Source organism: Oncorhynchus mykiss, chromosome 8, assembly GCF_013265735.2.
Source record: "Oncorhynchus mykiss isolate Arlee chromosome 8, USDA_OmykA_1.1, whole genome shotgun sequence".
NCBI lineage: Eukaryota > Metazoa > Chordata > Actinopteri > Salmoniformes > Salmonidae > Oncorhynchus > Oncorhynchus mykiss.
Genome location: NC_048572.1, coordinates 60,217,588 through 60,242,056, shown reverse-complemented (window position 1 = coordinate 60,242,056; position 24,469 = coordinate 60,217,588). Strand labels below are relative to the sequence as shown.

The 24,469-nt window shown below is 42.5% G+C and overlaps 1 protein-coding gene across 1 annotated transcript in view; it reads right to left on the bottom strand.

Moving 5' to 3' along the window:
- Positions 1-9,746, bottom strand: part of LOC110530256 (double-stranded RNA-specific editase B2) — a 36,353-nt gene extending 26,607 nt beyond the window's left edge. Inside the window, exon 1 of the mRNA XM_036985836.1 lies at positions 9,409-9,746. Within this exon, the coding sequence (XP_036841731.1) occupies positions 9,409-9,511 (103 nt within the window). The 5' untranslated portion in view covers positions 9,512-9,746. The remainder of the gene's footprint in view (positions 1-9,408) is intronic.
- Between the last annotated feature and the right edge of the window lie 14,723 nt (positions 9,747-24,469).

Here is a 24,469-nt window from a genome sequence, read left to right as displayed (position 1 = left end):
ATTAATATAAGCCTTTTTCTTCCTGTCTGTCTAGACCTGAGGCACTCGCTATACATGCTACAAATCTGTGAATAATGCCGAAGTAAAATTGCACGTTGACTTGCTCTAGCAATGGTTGTATGTTTGTTATACAAATGTAGGATCTTAATTTGATCACTCTTTTGCTGCTGAGAATTCTCCTGCACTGTTGGAAATGCAGATGAGCTTTGTAATTTACTGAAAACCCACACTAACACACGGTTATATTAACAGTATTGCACATTTAATGTAGCCTACATTTTGGCCAGCTAATAGCCTAACCACTGATCAAGCAACAATATGGACTAAATGTTCAAAACCTGTTGCTGCATGATTATTTTGCATTTTCTGTCAAATTAAGATCCTACATCTGTAATGTAACTTTATATCAAAATAACAATCAAATCAACAAATATGGATACAGATCATCATAATACGTTTTGTTGAAAACAACAGATGACAGAAATGGTCAACAACAGCTGTTGTTCCATGTTGGTTCATCATGTTAATCTGTCCTGAATAAAGGACAACATTGCACAACTTTCCCAAATAACCAATTACAGTATACTGTACTGAAAAGTCCACTAGTCTCTGCACAAGGTAAAGCACCAGTCAAAAGTTTCGACCCATCTATTCATTCCAGTGTTATTCTTTAATTTGACTATTTTCTACATTGTAGAATAGTAGTGAAGACATCAAAACTATGACAAAACGCATATGTAATCCTGTAGCAACCACAAAGGTGTTAAAACAAATACAAATATAATTTATATTTGAGATTCTTCAACGTAACTACTCTTTGCCTTGATGACAGCTTTGCACATTCTCGGCATTCTCTCAACCAGCTTCATTTCTGGAATTTCTTTCTTTCTTAATGCATTTGAGCCAATCAGTTGTGTTGTGACAAGATAGGGGAGGTATACAGAAAATAGCCCTATTTGGTAAAAGACCAAGTCCATATTATGGTAAGAACAGCTCAAATAAGCAAAGAGAAACGACAGTCCATCATTACTTTAAGACATGAAGGTCAGTCAATGCAGAACATTTAAGAACTTTGAAAGTTTCTTCAAGTGCAGTAGCAAATACCATCAAGCGCTATGATGAAACTGTCTCTCATAAGGACCGCCACAGGAAAGGATGACCCAGAGTTACCTCTGCTGCAGAGGATAAGTTCATTGGAGTTACCAGCCTCAAATTGCAGCCCAAATAAATGTTTCACAGATTTCAAGTAACAGACACATCTAAACATCAACTGTTCAGAGGAGACTGCGTGAATCAGGCCTTCGTGGTCGAATTCCTGCAAAGAAACCACTACTAAAGGACACTAATAACAAGAAGATACTTGCTTGGGCCAAGAAACATGAGCAATGGACATACAGTTGAAGTCAGAAGTTTACATACACCTTAGCCAAATACATTTAAAGTCAGTTTTTCACAATTCCTGACATTTAATCATAGTATAAATTCCCTGTCTTAGGTCAGATAGGATCACCACTTTATTTTAAGAATGTGAAATTTCAGAATAATAGTAGAGTGAATGATTTATTTCAGCTTTTATTTCTTTCATAACATTCCCAGTGGGTCAGAAGTTTACATACACTCAATTAGTATTTGGTAGCATTGCCTTTAAATTGTTTAACTTGGGTCAAATGTTTTGGGTAGCCTTCCACAAGCTTCCCACAATAAGTTGGGTGAATTGTGGCCCATTCCTCCTGACAGAGCTGGTGTAACTGCGTCAGGTTTGTAGGGCTCCTTGCTCGCACACACTTTTTCAGTTCTTCCCACAAAGTTTCTATAGGATTGAGGTCAGGGATTTGTGATGGCCACTCCAATACCTTGACTTTGTTGTCCAAGCCATTTTGCCACAACTTTGGAAGTATGTGTGGTGTAATTTTCTATTTGGAAGACCCATTTGCGACCATGCTTTAACTGATGTCTGACGATGTTTCTTCAATATATCCACATCATCCTCATGATGCCATCTACTTTGTGAAGTGCACCAGTCCCTCCTGCAGCAAAAGACCCCCACAACATGATGCTGCCACCCCCGTGCTTCACAGTTGGGATGGTGTTCTTCAGCTTGCAAGCATCCCCCTTTTTCCTCCAAACATAACGATGGTTACTATGGCCAAACAGTTCTATTTTTGTTTTATCAGACCAGAGGACATTTCTAAAAAATTACAATATTTATCCCCATGTGCAGTTGCAAACTGTAGTTTGGCTTTTTTATGGCGGTTTTGGAGCAGTGGCTTCTTCCTTGCTGAGCGGCCTTTCAGGTTATGTTGATATAGGACACGTTTTACTGTGGATATAGATACTTTTGTACCTGTTTCCTCCACCATCTTCACAAGGTACTTTGCTGTTGTTCTGGGAATGATTTGCACTTTTCTCACCAACGTACGTTCATCTCTAGGAGACAGAAGGCGTCTCCATCCTGAGCGGTATGACGGCTGCGTTTTCCCATGATGTCAAGCAAAGAGGCACTGAGTTTGAAGGTAGGCCTTGAAACACATCCACAGGTACACCTCCAATTGACTCAAATTATGTCATTTAGCCATTTCAGAAGCTTCTAATGCCATGACGTCATTTTCTGGAATTTTCCACGCTGTTTAAAGGCACAGTCAACTTAGTGTATGTAAACTTCTGACCCACTGGAACTGTGAAATAATCTGTCTGTAAACAATTGTTGGAAAAATTACTTGTATCATGCACAAAGTGGATGTCCTAACCGACTTGCCAAAACTATAGTTTGTTAACAAGAAATTTGTGGAGTGGTTGAAAAACAAGTTTTAATGACTCCAACCTAACTGTAAACTTCTGACTTCAACTGTATGACTGGTGGAAATCTGTACTTTGGTCTGTCTTTGTGAAACACAGAGTAGTACCTGAATTCTGCTTACAAGCTAAACTACAGCAGGAAGCACCAGTGACTCGCTCAATACGGACGTGGTCAGATGGCGAGGATGATACGCTACAGGACTGTTTTGCTAGCACAGACTGGAATATGTTCTGGGATTCATCCAATGGCATTGAGGAGTGCACCACCTCAGTCATCGGCTTCATCAATAAGTGCATCAACAACGTCGCCGCCACAGGGACTGTACGTACATATCCCAACCAGAAGCCATGGATTACAGGCAACATCCGTATCAAGCTAAAGCCTAGAGCTGCCGCTTTCAAGGAGCGGGACACTAATCCGGATGCCTATAAGAAATCCCGCTATGCCATCAGACGAACCATCAAACAAGCAAAGTGTCAATACAGGATTAAGATTGAATCCTACTACACCGGCTCTAAAACTACTACGTACTACAAAGGGATCCCAGACATGAGCTGCCCAGGGATGTGAGCCTACCAACGTGCTAAATGTCTTTTTATGCTCGCTTCAAGGCAAGCAACACTGAGGCATGCATGAGAGCACCAGCTGTTCTGGATGACAGTGTGATAACGCTCTCGGTAGCCGATGTGAGCAAGACCTTTAAACAGGTTAATATTCACAAAGCCGCGGGGCCAGATGGATTACCAGGACGTGTACTCAAAGCATGCACAGACCATCTGACAAGTGTCTTCACTGACATTTTCAACCTCTTCCTGACTGAGTCTGTAATGTATGTTTCAAACAGACCACCATAGTCCCTGTGCCCAAGGAAGCGAAGGTAACCTGCTTAAATGATTGATTGCCCTGTAGCACTCACGTCGGTAGCCATGAAGTGCTTTGAAAAGCTGGTCATGGCTCACATTACCCGCATCCTCCTGGATACCCACTCCAATTCGCATACCACCTCAACAGATTCACAGATGACGCAATCTCAATCGCACTCCACACTGCCCTTTCCCACTTGGACAAAAGGAACACCTATGTGAGAATGTTGTTCACCCTGGGACTAAATATCTCCCTCTGCAACTGGATCCTGCACTTCCTGACGGGCCGCCCCAGGTGGTAAGGGTAGGCAACAACACGTCTGCCACCCTGATCCTCAACACTGGGGCCCCCCAGGGGTGTGTACTTAGTCCACTCCTGTACTCCCTGTTCACCCACGACTGCGTGGCCAAACACGACTCCAACACCATTATTAAGTTTGCTGACGACACAACAGTGGTAGGACTGATCACCGACAACGATGAGACAGCCTGTAGGGAGAGAACTGGCAGTGTGGTGCCAGGACAACAACCTCTCCCTCAATGTGAGCAAGACAAAGGAGCTGATCGTGGACTACAGGAAAAGGCTGGCCGAACAGGCCCCCCCCCCCCCCATTAACATCATCGGGGCTGTAGTGGAGCGGGTCGAGAGTTTCAAGTTCCTTGGTGTCCACATCACCAACAAACTATCATGGTCCAAAACACACCAAGACAGTCGTGAAGAGGGCATGACAAAACCTTTCCCCCTCAGGAGACTGAATTTTTTTTACATGGGTCCCCAGATCCTCAAAAAGTTATACAGCTGCACCATCAAGAGCATCCTGACCGGTTGCATCACCACCTGGTATGGCAACTGCTCGGCATCTAACCATAAGGCACTACAGAGGATAGTGCGTACGGCCCAGTACATCACTGGGGCCAAGCTTCCCATTGTAATCCAGGACCTATATCATAGGCAGTGTCAGAGGAAAGCCCATAAAATTGTCAGAGACTCCAGTCACCCAATTCAGACTGTTTTCTCTACTTCCGCACGGCAAGAGGTACCGGAGCGCCAAATCTAGGACTAAAAGGCCCTTTAACAGTTTCTACCCCCAAGCCATAAGACTGCTGAACAATTAATCAAATGTCCACCCCCACCCCCGCCATTTGTTTTGTACACTGCTGTTACTCACTGTTTATTATCTATCCATAGTCACTTCACCCCTACCTACAGTCATGGCCAAAAGTTTAGAGAATGACACAAATATTAATATTCACAAATTCTGCTGCCTCAGTGTCTTTAGATATTTTTGTCAGATGTTACTATGGAATACTGAAGTATAATTACAAGCATTTCACAAGTGTCAAAGGCTTTTATTGACAATTACATGAAGTTGATGCAAAGAGACAACATTTGCAGTGTTGACCCTTCTTATTCAAGACCTCTGCAATCCGCACTGGCATTCTGTCAATTAACTTCTGGGCCACATCCTGACTGATGGCAGCCCATTCTTGCATAATCAATGCTTGGAGTTTGTCAGAATTTGTGGGTTTCTGTTTGTCCACCCCACCTCTTGAGGATTGACCACAAGTTCTCAATGGGATTAAGGTCTGGGGAGTTTCCTGGCCATGGACCAAAAATATTTATGTTTTTTTCCCCGAGTCACTTAGTTATCACTTTCAAATCAAATCAAATCAAATGTTATTTCTCACATGACAATGCAGTAATAACCAACGAGTAATCTAACTAACAATTCCAAAACTACTACCTTATACACACAAGTGTAAAGGGATAAAGAATATGTACATAAAGATATATGAATGAGTGATGGTACAGAGCGGCATAGGCAAGATGCAGTAGATGGTATCGAGAACAGTATATACATATGAGTGGGTATGTAAACAAAGTGGCATAGTTTAAAGTGGCTAGTGATACATGTATTACATAAAGATGCAGTAGATGATATAGAGTACAGTATATACATATACATATGAGATGAATAATGTAGGGTATGTAAACATTATATTAAGTAGCATTGTTTAAAGTGGCTAGTGATATATTTTACATCAATTCCCATCAATTCCCATTATTAAAGTGGCTGGAGTTGAGTCAGTGTGTTGGCAGCAGCCACTCAATGTTAGCGATGGCTGTTTAACAGTCTGATGGCCTTGAGATAGAAGCTGTTTTTCAGTCTCTCGGTCCAAGCTTTGATGCACCTGTACTGACCTCGCCTTCTGGATGATAGCGGGGTGAACAGGCAGTGGCTCAGGTGGTTGTTGTCCTTGATGATCTTTATGGCCTTCCTGTGACATCGGGTGGTGTAGGTGTCCTGGAGAGCAGGTAGTTTGCCCCCGGTGATGCGTTGTGCAGACCTCACTACCCTCTGGAGAGCCTTACGGTTGTGGGCGGAGCAGGTGCCGTACCAGGCGGTGATACAGCCCGACAGGATGCTCTCGATTGTGCATCTGTAGAAGTTTGTGAGTGCTTTTGGTGACAAGCCAAATTTCTTCAGCCTCCTGAGGTTTGTCTGTGATGTGTACGCCGAGGAACTTAACACTTACTACCCTCTCCACTACTGTCCCATCGATGTGGATAGGGGGGTGTTCCCTCTGCTGTTTCCTGAAGTCCACAATCATCTCCTTAGTTTTGTTGACGTTGAGTGTGAGGTTATTTTCCTGACACCACACTCCGAGGGCCCTCACTTCCTCCCTGTAGGCCGTCTCGTCGTTGTTGGTAATCAAGCCTACCACTGTTGTGTCGTCCGCAAACTTGATGATTGAGTTGGAGGTGTGCGTGGCCACGCAGTCGTGGGTGAACAGGGAGTACAGGAGAGGGCTCAGAACGCACCCTTGTGGGGCCCCAGTGTTGAGGATCAGCGGGGTGGAGATGTTGTTACCTACCCTCACCGCCTGGGGGCGGCCCGTCAGGAAGTCCAGTACCCAGTTGCACAGGGCGGGGTCGAGACCCAGGGTCTCGAGCTTGATGACAAGTTTGGAGGGTACTATGGTGTTAAATGCTGAGCATTGCCTTATGGCAAGGTGCTCCATCATGCTGGAAAAGGCATTGTTCGTCACCAAACTGTTCTGTGATGGTTGGGAGAAGTTGCTCTCGGAGGATGTGTTGGTACCATTCTTTATTCATGGCTGTGTTCTTAGGCAAAATTGGGAGTGAGCCCACTCCCTTGGCTGAGAAGCAAACCCACACATGAATTGTCTCCGGATGCTTTACTGTTGGCATGACACAGGACTGATGGTAGCGCTCACCTTGTCTTCTCCGGACAAGCTTTTTTCCGGATGCCCCAAACAATCGGAAAGGGGATCCATCAGAGAAAATGACTTTACCCCAGTCCTCAGCAGTCCAATCCCTATACCTTTTGCAGAATATAAGTCTGTCCCTGATGTTTTTCCTGGAGAGAAGTGGCTTCTTTGCTGCCCTTCTTGACACCAGGCCATCCTCCAAAAGTCTTCGCCTCACTGTGCGTGCAGATGCACTCACACCTGCCTGCTGCCATTCCTGAGCAAGCTCTGTACTGGTGGTGCCCCAATCCCGCAGCTGAATCAACTTTAGGAGACGGTCCTGGCGCTTGCTGGACTTTATTGGGCGCCCTGAAGCCTTCTTCACAACAATTGAACCGCTCTCCTTGAAGTTCTTGATAATCTGAAAAATGGTTGAATTATGTGCAATCTTACTGGCAGCAATATCCTTGCCTGTGTAGCCCTTTTTGTGAAAAGCAATGATTACAGCACGTGTTTCCTTGCAGGTAACCAACCATATTTGACAGAGGAAGAACAATGATTCCAAGCACCACCCTCCTTTTGAAGCTTCCAGACTGTTATTCAAACTCAATCAGCATGACAGAGTGATCTCCAGTCTTGTCCTCGTCAACACTCACACCTGTGTTAACTAGAGAATCACTGACATGATGTCAGCTGGTCCTTTTGTGACAGGGCTGAAATGCAGTGGAAATGTTTTTGGGGGATTCCGTTCATTTGCATGGCAAAGAGGGACTTTGCAATTAATTGCAATTCATCTGATCACTCTTCATAACATTCTGGAGTATATGCAAATTACCATCATACAAACTGATGTAGCAGACTTTGGGAAAATTAATATTTGTGTTATTCTCAAAACTTTTGGCCACGACTGTTCATGTACAAATGACCTCTAACCTGTACCCATCCCATCTGGTTTGCACTTAGTGGGACTATCATTTGTTTTTCAACAGGACAACGACCCAAAACGCACCTCCAGGCTGTGTAAGGGCTATTTGACCAAGAAGGAGAGTAATGGTGTGCTGCATCAGAGGACCTGGCCTCCACAATCAACCCAATTGAGATGGTTTGGGATGAGTTGAGGAGTGAAGAGAGAGAAGGAGTGAATGAAAAGCAGCCAACAAGTGCTCAGCATATGTGGGAACTCCTTCAAGACGGTTGGAAAAGCATTCCTCATGAAGCTGGTTGAGAGAATGCCAAGAGTGTGCAAAGATGTTATCAAGACAAAGGTTGGCTACTTTGAATAATCTAAAATATATTTGTTTAACACTTTTTTGGTTACTACATGATTCAATATGTGTTATTTCATATAGTTTTGAGGTCTTGACTATTATTCTACAATGTAGAAAATAGTAAAAATAAAGATTTTTTTTTTTCCAGTAATTTACCAAATGTATTCTGTTAATGATCAAAACATTATTGTGTTTAAAGAAAACTTTCATGATATCCAAGAAATGTTCCAAGTTCATATATTTGTCTCATCATTTGAATGTTTCTATAGCCTACTCAAATGTTTACCACATCCCACATTCAAAAGAGAAATATACAACTCTTCTGTCAATATATCAATTCAAAATAACCTTTTAGTTAAATCATTACAACAAACCTCCTCAAAAGAAGGCCACTGATTATTTTGAAACCAAGTCTGCACTAAACGCAGTGCACTAATGGGAATCGGCTAGCATTTGGGGCACATGCAATGCATTCACTGTAACGTTATACACTCTCACATTGAGCAGCAAAAGGCCAATAGGTCGTACATAGAATGGAAAAGGTTTAGGCACTTTGAATAAGCATAGGTTTTAATACAAAGCCCCTCATGAAATAATCTGCAGCATTTTCCGAGGATTAGTGTGTCAAGAACAATGGCAGTGCAGTGTAATCCTAAAATGTTGACCTGTTGCCAAGAGGACAATATAAATTATTGTCAGGGCTTTCATGATAATGAGAGTGAATTTAAATAACAGGAGATAGAGGGAGGGAACTATCAAAAGCCATTTAAATTATTGGTCAAAGCATTCCATTGATTGGAGTAAGCCTATTTTATAATATCCTTACGAATCAATTCAGGACCAAAGGCACTTACAGTTCAATAATATGAGAATCAAAATTCAACACAGTGCATTTTCTCTGTTGCCTCCAATATGAGGAGATCAATTAATAAACAATTGTATCACTTCACTCCTTGCAGAAATGAGTTGAGCATGTGCTGCACAGGTACTTGGTTTTACAGTGTGGTATGATCATATTTGTAATAATGTAGGCTACATTTTATGACCACTGGCAAACCTTACACAAAATAAAGTAAAGATATTTCCCAATAACGATGCAGTGACAAAGTATTCCTGCGTTTATTTCAGGCTTTGTGATTTTATCTTACAAAGTAACCCTCAAGGCAAACTTAAATCATCTCAATGAAGGGTACATTCTGTGACCTTCTGTCCACATTTAACTCATGGTGACAACTCGTCATTTGACCACAACAAGTTGTCTACTGACCTTTTCTTGTCGACCTCCTCCTCTTTCTCCTTCTGAAGTGGCTTCTCAGCTCACAATCTGAAGTTCCCGTAGTTCGGGTGCTGTTTCCAAGTACCGCAGCCATGAGGCACACGAAGAGACTCCTACAGTCTTCCTGGAATGCCTTCCCCTGGTTGATAACCGGTGAAATGACAAGCAGAGACTATCCAAGTAAAGTGCAGGACTATTTCACTGAAGCGCCTTGGTGACAGTGTGTGAGCTTTACTGCGGGAATCTCCCTGCTACTGTGTTTGGGTGCCACCTACATTCTTGCTGACAGCCTTTTTAGAAAGTGACATCATTTAGACTGGAGAGGAGAACCACCACACGCCCCATGGGGACTAACCGCGGTATGCAAAGTGATGCATGCTTTCTTCCCCGATTGAAAACAAACAACATGCAAAGACACCAACAGACAACAAAGACTTTTACGCACAAGAAGGCAACACGTGTATGCTGTCTTTGGGAATGGAATGTGCGCAATTGTGCATGTCTTCCTTCCGGGGAGCGCAAATGTAGCGTATTGTCTTTATTTGCCTGAAATGTCAAAAGAGTCAAGACTGATTTATTTCTCTCAGTACAATCAAGTGACCATCCATCTATTCAATTAACTCATGAAATATAAGAAGGCAACTGTTTTCATTAGTAGTAGCCTAGTGTTTCAGCGTGTATAGCCCCTCTTCCAGTCAAATTCCTTACATGGAAACTCATATGGCAATCATATTTGCTTTTCTGCCTGAATGATGATGCATTCCAAACAGTCATTATCCTAATGGTAGAACATTTACCTGCTATCATTATCCGCAGCTTTGAAACCCACAGCCATGAAGGTTGCTGAAGCAATGGCTTTTCAGTGGACGCATGTTAGAAGGCAGTTCACGGCAATCCACAAACTCCGGTCATTTGTATCATAATACCTATTTTGCATAATCCTACCAATAAATACCATTTCAAGTTTACTTTTAATTAACTGGTGTTTAATCCCTGCCAGTCACATACCATTGTGGTCCCCAGAAGGATGATTATCATAAATAATATTCCAATTATGATTCCAACTTATGGCACACGTTGTACACAGGGATGCAACAATACCATATCAATATCTTGCTAATTGTGGCTGTCATATTTGTTTCAGTTCCAGCTGTATGGAGAGGAGAGATGCAGGTTCAGGTTGTTTGTGTCCTTGTATTTCTAAGGCGGGGTCGATTTGAACTATAAGCCTCCTCGAGGGGATCAGTTTGATACTGTAACCTCCTTTATCTATGATTCCAATGCTGTGTCTGGGGGATTGTGTCGAGCCCTTTGGGATCCCTTCTTCCAGATAGCCTTTCACCTCACTGCCTCTATGTGTTTTTTAGCCTCTGCCCCACAGCTACTTGAGATTATGAGTCCCAAATGGCATCCTATGACCTATTTAAGCACTACTTTTGACGCTTCACTCTGGTCAAATGGTCAAACGTAGAGCACTATATAGGAATAGAGTGCAATTCGGGAGCATCCTGGTAGTAACAAGGTGTACTTTCATTGTTTGTCTGATACAAAATCTGTTCTTAGAAGGCCTTAAGATAAAGGAATGAATTTGGGAAAATTCTAAATATATATTTTTTACAGACTCATTCACTACACTATGTTAAATAATGTCACCAGTGGTAAATGTCCTCTGTTCATATCACATGAACAGGTTTATTACTGTAAAAAGGTACAGTATAATTAATACCATCCTTTTAGGATTCTCCGAGACACATTGCTGCTGGTGTTAAGTTCCCTACATGTATATTGTGTAAGAGGAATATAGCCTTGGTGGTGGGCAGAGTACAAAACATGATTTAGCACTTTAACACACAAACTGTTTTGATTAAAAATGAAAAAAATTGAAATTCCAGCAATGTAACTGTTACCATTCAGTGGATCAACCTGCTGTCATGTTTGTGCATCTCTACATTTTGTAAACATTTGTTTACCACACACAGAACCTTAACTCCTAATGTGATCTTGAGAACCATCTCATGCAGCCCTTTTTCAAATGTTTTCTTTGGGCAGTATCTAGAGGCATGCACCTGCTTGAGCTATGACCTGTGTCCCAATTGGAATCCCTATTTCCTGCACTACTTTTGACCAGTGCCTATAGAGAATAGGACCCTACATTTAGGACACAGATATAGGCTACAGCTAAAATAATCCTCATGGGTGGGAGAAAACCACACTGGGTTTAACATTGACTATACTCATGCCTCTGTCACGCCGTGTCATGTGGAATAACTTTAGGATTTAAGGATACATCCCAACTTTGGGATGGAAACGGAGGGACAGGGTTAGATGAAACATGGTCTGCGTCCCAAATGGCACCCTATTCCTATATAGTGCACTTTGTAGGAAATAGGGTTCCATTTGGAACACAAGCCAGTGATGTGACCTCTTTTCACCTCAGTTCAGGTTGAGTTTAATATAAGATTTCAGCATTGTGTTGGCATAAGAGAAAATCCAAGTCCTCATTGTGTCTCATAAGGAACAGATAACACATGCTCCAGTCAGTGGCTGAGAGCCCAGGGGGCAGGCAGGGGGAATGAGCTGCTGCCTAAATGATCCTAACACAGGCCACTCAGATAGGATACAACATTTTGTATGTGCTCTCCTGAGGCCAGGCATTAGAGAAAACAGATCTGACCCTATTCCACTGGAAGTATCTCTTCCTCCAAGACATGTGGACAAATGTGTATTTTTAAAGTGACGTTTGACCATATAATATTTGGCTCTCTATTCTCTTTGTTTTCTTCAATCAGATTTGGCAGATCAAATCAGATCAAATGGAAATGTGATAATGATTGTAACACTTTCTATTTAGTTGAATGCAACATTTGGCATGAAACCAGGCTCTCACATTTTTCATATGTAAACCTGCAACAGTTGTCAGCATCAAATTTTGACATTGTCCCTCATATTTTGAATGTAGACGGGTGTCGGGGGGTGTTTTTTGGTATCTCTGAGACACTAGTCAACTAATCCTGTTATGCTTGATTGAAAATTCCATACTAGGATCTTTCATTAAGATGTGTAATAAAGATAATATTATGGTTAACTTGATTCGATTTCCTGAATATTTGGAAGGCATACCAAATGGCTAAATAAATATTTACTGGCAGTTTAAGTATAGTGGTGTGGGGGTATCATTTCATATCTCACAAACTCCTTACTGTATCTCTGTCACTATCACTAACCCATGATGACATCAGCTGGATACAGTTACCTAGGAGTTCTTGTTCTTCTAAGGCATGATCAAATATGTCTTTCATTTCAAGTATTTTTTACAAGAAATCATTTACAGTCATGTCTAAAACAATATATACAATTTATGGTTGATAGGTTGGGCCCTGAGTTTTTCCTGACCACGTGACCTGATGAGGAAAAACTCAGGCAAGGGCCCAAATTTTGTTCAGTCCTTCATGCTCAGAGTAATAGTAGATCCTTGTAGCAGAAGTGGACCTTAAATTGTCTGCTTTAGGCGAAACACTGAATGTCAGCTGAATATAAATGTGCAGATTTAGGCATTTTGATCAACTTGACATGTTCACTAGGAACCTACTTGAATTGGTCCAATAAGAAAAGCTTGTTTTTGTTTTTTCCATGCAAAATGTTTTGCTACACTGTGCACAAATGAATACAACCCTGGGTTTGGGATGATTAGAACATTGCATGTGACTCAAATTAAGCTGGTGAACTTTATGTTGATTATAGGACAAAGATAATATTTTAGATGTAACATTTCCAGCCAACTATCTATGTAAAGAGTGTACATAATTCATATCTAAAGCCTGGTGGCATTGACATGTCATCAAATTATAGACCAACTTTGAATCGTTGATAAGCCAGGCTTATATGCGCTGTGTGTAATAACCTAGAAATGAGGTTAGTGCATCACTGTCACTATAGCTATCAGTAGAAAATAATCAAGTCATGGGTAACTGCAACTCAACATGGCTGCCGGACACAGGTGTTTTAACATAAAGGGGCGTATCAACGCAAGTGGGTGTAATAGAAAAGCTAATTGGGCAGATTTGTTGCCACCCAATGCTGCAACTATGAGAGCATTTTAGCTAAGCCTAACCCTTTACCTTACCTTCACCTCATTCTCCTAACTTGCTATGTTAATTCTCCTAACCTGCTACATAAACAAACCATCAGACCCGACCAACCATCAGTATCACCACACAGGAACTGACCAATGTCAGTTAAAGGTCCAATGTTAAAGGTCCAATGCAGCCATTTTTATATCAATATCAAATCATTTCTGGGTTACACCCATCGCTGATGATCCACCCACTTCAAATCCAAGTCACATTAATATTGATTTAATAATTTAAACCTAACCTGACCCATCACCTTATATATTATAAATAAAAAACAACACAAATGGCTCCTAGCCTCCCATGCTTCCTTTCTGTCCCTATCACTAAAACTGAAACTGAATAACATAAAATTAAATGGAAATATCTGTTTACCAGAGGAGGCTGGAGGGAGGAGCATAGGAGGAGCATAGGAGGATGGGCTCATTGTAATGGCTGGAATGGAATAAATGGAACGGTATCAAACATATGGAAGCCACATGTTTGACTGTTTCATTTGTTTTATTCCAGCCATTAAAATGAGCCCATCCTCCTATAGCTCCACCCACCAGCCTCCACTGCTGTATACAACTACAACTAAATAAAAACTTGTAAATCAGGTCTGAAAACTAACCTCAAATAAAAATTGAAAAACATATCGAAATAAAAACGATTATAAAAACACAAATCTATAATACCCTTAATAGCAATGTGCTGTAATGGTGGCCTGGCCACCAAAACAACATAAAATGTACCTTGTGCTTATATCCATTGCAGGTTCTTGTGCCACCTATTACGAGATTGTGAGGTGGGAAGTAACGGTGCGTGGGTAAAATCACTGGGGAAGCCAGAAAAAAAAGCCATATTACAACCTATGTGTTGTGATATAATTGCGTTGTTTTCTTTAGAACCTGTTAGTTCATATGCCTTGCGACTGTGATGTATATATAGGCCTAAAGGCCAAGACAATAAGAAAACACAGTGGTAGAATAAATTCAACCAGGCCTTTGTTTCATCACAAAACCAGAGAGCAACATCTGTCTGGTGAAGTCCACAAAACATATTGCATGTAACACAGTTACATGACCTACAGCATGGTCCAGCAAGTTAATGATTCCGACATTTTCAGGCTACTAAACAACTATAGATTTAGAACCAGGGAGAGTTACCGCAGGTCGCAAGGAAAACAGGAGCTACCTCCACTATTTCAGCACCATTTCAACTTCAACATCATCAAATCACCTATGCTTAGTCTAATACAGTGACAACTAAAGATACCAACAACAATTTAGTAGAATCAATTTAAGCTAAATATGATGTGGCTGCCCATGGTTCTGATTTCTGTTTCTGTGACCTGCGGTAACTCTCCCTGGTGTGTGCACGTTTGTGCAGGTAGAAAAAACATGTTGACTCACCCTACTTGAAGAGAATGCCATTCTCCTCTCTCTTTTTTTATTTTATTTTTTACATTTTACCACCTTTTTCTCCCTAATTTCGTGGTATCCAATTGTTGTAGTAGCTACTATCTTGTCTCATTGCTACAACTCCCGTACGGGCTCGGGAGAGACGAAGGCTGAATGTCATGCGTCCTCCGATACACAACCCAACCAGCCGTACTGCTTCTTAACACAGCGCGCATCCAACCCGGAAGCCAGCCGCACCAATGTGTCGGAGGCTACACCGTGCACCTGGCAACCTTGGCTAGCCCGGCCCGCCACAGGAGTCGCTGGTGCGCGATGAGACAAGGAGATCCCTACCGACCAATCCCTCCCTAACCCGGACGACGCTAGGCCAATTGTGCGTCGCCCCACGGACCTCCCGGTGGGACTCTGATGGCACAGCTGGCGCTGCAGTACAGCGCTCTTAACCACTGCGCCACCCGGGAGGCCCCATTCTCCTCTCTCATGTTGACGAAACGGTCCCTCTCTCTGTCATACAGTACACACTTTTTTATTTTTTGTTGTCCTAGGCTACCTGGCTACAATGCTTGCTCGCTAGCCAACCTTCCTTTCATTGGCAACGTTAGCTAGTTAACAATCGCCTGCTACATCAACCTAAATATTGAACTTCTATCCTCTCAGGCCAGGGGCACAATGTATGAAATAATGGTTGGATCAGATTCGCTATTATAATCATTGGCCAGTACGGAGAATGTAGTAAAACCCTAATCCCATCTCCAATTTAGGAAAGGGACCATTTTAGCTAGCTAGCTAGCCACCGGAGGACAACAACACAAGAAGAAGGAACAATTCAAGTTGTTTCTGTCAATGATTTATGCTCTCAATGAGATTTGATAGGAGTGATGCCAAATCCAAACTGGCTTCTGCTCACTCAGTTTATCTCAACACTGATTGGCTATTATGTTGTACTTTTTTTTAATCAATGGAGGCCAAATGCTCGCTGGCTTCCCTTGCATTCAATTCTATGGGCGGCAACAACGTCATACTCTTTTGGACCAGACAGCATCAGATAGATGGCCTACACAACCAGAGACAGAGGAGCGCTGTTTCGCTGGCACAAATTCTTTCGCCAGTGAGATATATTCAGCCTCTTGCGAAATGAGGGACAATTCTGAAACACAGAGAGACTAAATATTAATGTTTTTTTCTTGGTCAATGTTTTGTGGAAGCCTGGCTCCCTTGGCATCCATGAATACACGCCACTGGAGGCGGGCATATCTCTCAGGCTTACCTGAGAACATAGTGGACACAATCTTGGAGAAACATGCAAAGAAGGGTCACCAGATGAGAAAGCGGTTAATTACTCCTGTATTAGTTCAGGTCCTTGGAATACAAAGTGCATGCATGGCCCTATTACATGTTTCAAGTTATATATTTGAGTCTAGAAGAGTAGAATAAAAACAGAATTGAATTCTACCCACCTGGTCTAGAGTGGCTGCTATAGCCCCATTAGTTTCATTAATCACCTGGTCTAGAGTGGCTGCTATAGCCCCATTAGTGCCATTAATCACTGATTGCTATACTTTGTTGCAATATTAATTGCCTCTGTATCAGAACCCCATTGACTGTTTTACTGAAAATAACAGTAATCATGAGCTAGGTTCACGTTTTGGCAAAAATGATATTTCCTACTCTAGTCCACATGCCTGTAGCTCTGTGCACTGACAGTATCACATTCAAAACTTGTAGTATATCACGTTAAGAGTGATAACTGTCAAAGGTTGGAATTCTCCTTTAATATCTCTCAATCTGTATTTTATATGGCTTTAACGGGGGAATTAGCAGTTGTGACATCCATTTTTAGACTTATAAATGAATTATGTGTCCATTGATTCTTGAAAAATACAACTTATAAATGCCTCATGAGCTTAGTTCAACCGCCGTACCCCATCAGAACCCTAAATATAAGCTTGTTTTACTCAAATTTTTGTAAACAATGTAAATGTAAACAAACATTATATAGCCACACAGCATGGTTAAAACTATCATTTTATTATCACGGATGGTCAGTCCTTGTATCCATAGCTCTGTCTATGAATTTGAGAGTGGTTACTTTTCTCCAGCATCATCAGCTTTTTACTGAAATGGGCAGGGAGTGCACTTTGTTATTGTTTCTATTGCTGATGGCTTTATATGAATTATATGAATATGCATGACTTGAGACTGATGCATTTGTTTACTGGGTTCTATTGTTTTTTCTTTTTCTACATCTAGATGAATGGTCGAGAGTGCATGCAGAGGATGAGAGAGACATTTGCACAAGAGTTAATGCGGACCTGATGAGTGATGAGGAGGACGGCCTGCAAATCTAGATCCCACGGACCCCTCAACCCTCACCACAGTAACCCCAATGGAGGCTGTCCCGAAGCCAAGCTGGATGACTCCTGGCAGTACTGTGCTTGATTATTTTGAACACTTTTGTTGATCTTTGAATTTTGAATAGGCTCTTTCATATTGAGGTATACCCCCCCCACCCTCTTTAACCCATGTAAGCAGGTAAACACCACATTTGAAATTCGAAGAGTAGCGAAAGGGTTTTCAGAAGAATGAAGCAGAGTACAGGCAGTAGTTCTCCAGTTTGGCCCAGGGCTAGCCTCCATCGGGCTTCCTTCAGTTTCAGGCCCTGCTTAGTCTAAATGCAGATACTATTACTTACTTTCTCCTGCTCTACTGACATGAATTGTCGTCCTTCAAGAAGTGAATTTCTGTGTTTTATTCCATTAATTGTCATCCTTCAAGAAGTGTATTTGTGCATTTTATTCAAGGGACTAAGAATTGTTTTAGGAAAGCGATGTCATGAGGTGCTGGAAAAACCTTGATAGTGGTGCTTGAATTTTATTTCTGAAAAGGTGTAGGAACCCCAATGTGTGATATTAATAACATTAACGTGTTCATCCAGTCATTCATAACTCACTGTAATTCATTAACACTGACATTTATTGGCGAGTCGTTGGCGGATGTGGACGAAGATGTTTTGCATCTCCAGTACACGTGAAGGGGTGCACTGGATGTGTCCTGGTAAGTGGGTGGACGTGTTTACTGGGGATTTACTGAAGTGTTGCTGGCCATATACACGTCTGTGCACATCCGTGCACTAAAGTGGTCCGTTGTCTGAATTTTACGGGAAGTGTGCAGTGCCGAACATTGCTGGGCATTTTCGAAATGGTACATTTTCGGACTTGTTCACTGGAGTGTTCGACACATAAATGTGCCTTTTCATGCAGTGTTACATGATTGGGAGAAGCTGGTTCTAGAAAGAGTCAGTCTGACTCAGTTATAACCTGAAGACAATAAGATAAGATCTAACCTGTATTTTACACTGAGGCCTGAGTAACTAGGTAGAATGGAGCAATCGTCCATTGAGTAGGCTAGTCTCAATAAGTTCAAATCAAATCAAATGTTATTTGTCACATGTGCCGAATACAACAGGTGTAGGTAGACCTTATAGTGAAATGCTTACTTACAAGCCCTTAACCAACAATACAGTTAAGAAAAATACAGAAAAAAAGTAACAAATAAAAGTAACAAATAATTCAAGAGCAGCAGTAAAATAACAATAGCGAGGCCATATACAGGGGGTACCGGTACAGAGTCAATATGTGGGGGCACTGGTTAGTCGAGATAACTTCTTGAGTGTAGGCATGATTTTTTACCCACTTGAAACTTCCTATTTCTCAGGCCCAGAAACTAGAATATGCATATAATTATCAGATTAGGATAGAAAACACTCTAAAGTTTCCAAAACTGTCAAAATATTGTCTGTGAGTCTGTGAGTATAACAGATACAGATGCAGAAATATTGCAGGCAAAAACCTGAGGAAAATCAAACCCGGAAGTGCTGTTTTTCCTGAAAGCTCTCTGTTCCATTGGATGCCTTGCCTCCATTTAAAGGGATATCAACCAGATTTATTTTCCTATGGCTTCCTTAAGGTGTCAACAGTCTTTAGACATAGTTTCAGGCTTTTATTTTTAAAAATGAGCGAGAAAGATAACATCACGTCAGTGGATAGCTGGGTGTTCGCAGAGTTTTGTTTGCGCAACAGAGTGGGGCAGCCATTGTCTCTCCCTCTCCTATTGAAAAAGCGGCAGTCCCGGTTGATATATTATCGATTATATATTTTAAAAACAAACTGAGGATTGATTATAAAAAACGTTTGGCATGTTTCTGTGGACATTATCGATACTATTTGGAATTGGTCTGCGATGTCGTGACCGTCTTGAGCCTGTGGATTTCTGAACATTACGCGCCAAACAAATTGAGGTATTTTGGATATAATGGATATACAGTGCCTTGCGAAAGTATTCGGCCCCCTTGAACTTTGCGACCTTTTGCCACATTTCAGGCTTCAAACATAAATATATAAAACTGTATTTTTTTGTGAAGAATCAACAACAAGTGGGACACAATCATGAAGTGGAACGACATTTATTGGATATTTCAAACTTTTTTAACAAATCAAAAACTGAAAAATTGTGCGTGCAAAATTATTCAGCCCCTTTACTTTCAGTGCAGCAAACTCTCTCCAGAAGTTCAGTGAGGATCTCTGAATGATCCAATGTTGGCCTAAATGACTAATGATGATAAATACAATCCACCTGTGTGTAATCAAGTCTCCGTATAAATGCACCTGCACTGTGATAGTCTCAGAGGTTTGTCAAAAGCGCAGAGAGCATCATGAAGAACAAGGAACACACCAGGCAGGTCCGAGATACTGTTGTGAAGAAGTTTAAAGCCGGATTTGGATACAAAAATATTTCCCAAGCTTTAAACATCCCAAGGAGCACTGTGCAAGCAATAATATTGAAATGGAAGGAGTATCAGACCACTGCAAATCTACCAAGACCTGGCCGTCCCTCTAAACTTTCAGCTCATACAAGGAGAAGACTGATCAGAGATGCAGCCAAGAGGCCCATGATCACTCTGGATGAACTACAGAGATCTACAGCTGAGGTGGGAGACTCTGTCCATAGGACAACAATCAGTCGTATATTGCACAAATCTGGCCTTTATGGAAGAGTGGCAAGAAGAAAGCCATTTCTTAAAGATATCCATAAAAAGTGTTGTTTAAAGTTTGCCACAAGCCACCTGGGAGACACACCAAACATGTGGAAGAAGGTGCTCTGGTCAGATGAAACCAAAACGGAACTTTTTGGCAACAATGCAAAACGTTATGTTTGGCGTAAAAGCAACACAGCTGAACACACCATCCCCACTGTCAAACATGGTGGTGGCAGCATCATGGTTTGGGCCTGCTTTTCTTCAGCAGGGACAGGGAAGATGGTTAAAATTGATGGGAAGATGGATGGAGCCAAATACGGGACCATTCTGGAAGAAAACCTGATGGAGTCTGCAAAAGACCTGAGACTGGGACGGAGATTTGTCTTCCAACAAGACAATGATCCAAAACATAAAGCAACATCTACAATGGAATGGTTCAAAAATAAACATATCCAGGTGTTAGAATGGCCAAGTCAAAGTCCAGACCTGAATCCAATCGAGAATCTGTGGAAAGAACTGAAAACTGCTGTTCACAAATGCTCTCCATCCAACCTCACTGAGCTCGAGCTGTTTTGCAAGGAGGAATGGGAAAAAATGTCAGTCTCTCGATGTGCAAAACTGATAGAGACATACCCCAAGCGACTTACAGCTGTAATCGCAGCAAAAGGTGGCGCTACAAAGTATTAACTTAAGGGGGCTGAATAATTTTGCACGCCCAATTTTTCAGTTTTTGATTTGTTAAAAAAGTTTGAAATATCCAATAAATGTCGTTCCACTTCATGATTGTGTCCCACTTGTTGTTGATTCTTCACAAAAAAATAAAGTTTTATATCTTTATGTTTGAAGCCTGAAAAGTGGCAAAAGGTCGCAAAGTTCAAGGGGGCCGAATACTTTCGCAAGGCACTGTATATATTTATGGAACAAAAGGAACATTTATTGTGTAACTGGGAGTCTCATGAGTGCAAACATCCGAAGATCAAAGGTAAGCGATTTAATCTATTGCTTTTCTGACTTTCGTGACCAATCTACTTGGCTGCTAGCTTTTGTAATATTTTGTCCCCTGAGAGAGATGTTCTTACAAAAACGCTTGTTATGCTTTCGCCGAAAAGCTGTATTGAAATCTGACACGCAAGGTGGATTAACAACAAGCTAAGCTGTGTTTTGCTATATTGCACTTGTGATTTCATGAAAATTAAAATATTTTTAGTAATTTAATTTGAATTTGGTGCGCTGCAATTCAGCAGGTGTTGATGAAAATTATCCCGCTAAAGGGATGGGTGCGTCAAGAAGTTAATTGAGGTAATATGTACATGTAGGTAGAGTTATTAAAGTGACTATGCATAGATAATAACAGAGAGTAGCAGCAGTGTAAAAGGGGGGGGGGGGGGGGGGGGGGGGGGGGGGGTAGCCATTTTATTAGATGTTCAGGAGTTTTATGGCTTGGGGGTAAAAGCTGTTTAAAAGCCTCTTGGACCTAGACTTGGCGCTCTGGTACCGATTGCTGTGCGGTAGCAGTAGCTGGAGTCTTTGACAATTTTTAGGACCTTCCTCTGACACTGCCTGGTAAAGAGGTCCTGGATTGCAAGAAGCTTGGCCCCGGTGATGTATTGGGCCGTACACACTACCCTCTGTAGTGCCTTGCGGTCGGAGGCCGAGCAGTTGCCGTACCAGGCAGGGATGCAACCCGTCAGGATGCTCTCGATGGTGCAGCAGCAGAACCTTTTGAGGATCTGAGGACCCATGCCAAATCTTTTCAGTCTTCTGAGGGGAAATGGGTTTTGTCGTGCCCTCTTCACGACTGTCTTGGTGTGCTTAGACCATGTTAGTTTGTTGGTGATGTAGATGCCAAGGAACTTGAAGCTCTCAACCTGCTCCACTACAGCCCCGTCGATGAGAATGGGGGCGTGCTCAGTCCTCCTTTTCCTGTAGTCCACAATGATCTCCTTTGTCTTGATCACGTTGAGGGAGAGGATGTTATCCTGGCACCACATGGTGAGGTCTCTGACCTCCTCCCTATAGGCTGTCTCGTCATTGTCGGTTATCAGGCCTACCTAACTTAATGATTGCTGATGTTGGAGTCGTGCCTGGCCATGCAGTCATAAGTGAACAGGGCTCCGTAGACGGGCACATCGCGCACCGCTCCCGAGCATACTCCGCGCCAATGTCCAGTCTCTTGACAACAAGGTAGACGAAATCTGAGCAACAGTTGCCTTCCAGAAAGACATCAGAGACTGTAACGTTCTTTGTTTCACGGAAACATGGCTCACTCAAGACACGCTACGGAGTCGGTAAAGCCACCTGGTTTCTTCATGCTTCGCGCCGACAGAAAAAAGCATCTCTCTGGTAAGAAGAAGGGCGGGGATGTATGCCTTATGATTAACGAGACATGGTGTGATCATAACAACATACAGGAACTCAAGTCCTTTTGTTCACCTGACTTAGAATTCCTCACAATCAAATGCCGACCGAATTATCTACCAAGAGAATTCTCTTCGATCATAATCACAGTCGTGTATATCCCCCCCCCCCAAGCAGACACATCGACAACCCTGAAATAACTTAATTCGACTATGTAAACTGGAAACCACATATCCCGAGGCTGCATTTATTGTAGCTGGGAATTTTAACAAGGCTAATCTGAAAACAAGGCTCCCTAAATTCTATCAGCATATCGATTGCGCGACCCGGGCTGGCAAAACCCTAGATCATTGTTATTCTAACTTCCGCGATGCATATAAGGCCCTCCCCCACCCTCCTTTCGGAAAAGCTGACCACAACTCCATTTTGTTGCTTTCAGCCTATAGACAGAAACTAAAACAGGAAGCACCCACACTCAGGTCTGTTCAACGCTGGTTCGACCAATCGGATTCCACGCTTCAAGATTGCTTCGATCACGTGGACTGGGATATGTTCTGCATAGCGTCAAACAACAACATTGATGATTTCGCTGATTCGGTGAGCAAGTTAATTAGCAAGTGCATTGGTGATGTTGTACCCACAGTGTCTATTAAAACATTCCCCAACCAGAAACCATGGAATAATGGCAGCATTCGCACAAAACTGAAAGCGCGAACCACTGCTTTTAATCAGGGCAAGGTGACCGGAAACATGACCGAACACAAACAGTGTAGCTATTTCCTCCACAAGGCAATCAAACAAGCTAAGTGTCAGTATAGAGACAAAGTAGAGTCGCAATTCAACGTCTCAGACACGAGAGGTATGTGGCAGGGTCTACAGTCAATCACGGACTACAAAAGAAAAACCAGCCCCGTCGCGGACCACGAAGTCTTGCTCCCAGAAAGACTAAACAACTTCTTTGCTCGCTTTGAGGACAATACAGTGCCACTGACACGGGCCCGCTACCAAATCCTGCGGGCTCTCCTTCACTGCAGCCAACATGAGAAAACATTTAAACGTGTTAACCCTCGCAAGGCTGCAGGCTCAGACGGCATCCCCAGCCGCGTCCTCAGAGCATGCGCAGACCAGCTGGCTGGTATGTTAATGGGCGTATTGGGACGTATTAAGACCCTGGGTCTCGACCACACCCTGTGCAACTGGGTCCTGGACTTCCTGACGAGCCATACCCAGGTGGTGAGGGTAGGTAACAACATCTCCACCCCGCTGATCCTCAACACTGAGGCCCCACAAGGGTGCGTTCTCAGCCCTCTCTGTTCACCCACGATTGCGTGGCCATGCATGCCTCCAACTCAATCATCAAGTTTGACAAACTGAAATGGTCCACCTACACAGACAGCGTGGAGAAGAAGGTGCAGAAGCGCCTCTTCAACCTCAGGATGCTGAAGGAATTCGGCTTGTCACCAAAAATACTCAAACTTTTACAGATGCACAACCGAGAGCATCCTGTCGGGCTGTATCACCGCCTGGTACGGCAACTGCTCTGCCCATAACCATAAGGCTCGCCAGAGGGTAGTGATGTCTGCACAACGCATCACCGGGGGCAAACTACCCGCCCTCCATGACACCTACACCACCCAATGTCACAGGAAGGCCAAAAATATCATCAAGGACAACAACCACCCAAGCCATTGCCTGTTGACCCCGCTATCATCCAGAAGGTGAGGTCAGTACAGGTGCATCAAAGCAGGGGACCGAGAGACTGAAAAACAGCTTCTATCTCAAGGCCATCAGACTGTTAAACAGCCATCACTAACATTGAGTGGCTGCTGCCAACATACTGACTCAACTCTGGCCACTTTAATAATGGAAAAATTGATGTAATAAATGTATCACTAGCCACTTTAAAGAATGCCACTTTATATAATGTTTACATGCCCTACATTTCTCATCTCATATGTATATACTGTACTCTATACTATCTACTGCATCTTGCCTATGCCGTTCGGCCATCACTCATTAATATATTCTTATTCATTCCTTTACACTTGTGTGTATAAGGTAGTTGTGGTGAAATTGTTAGGTTAGATTACTTGTTAGATATTACTGCATGGTCGGAACTAGAAGCA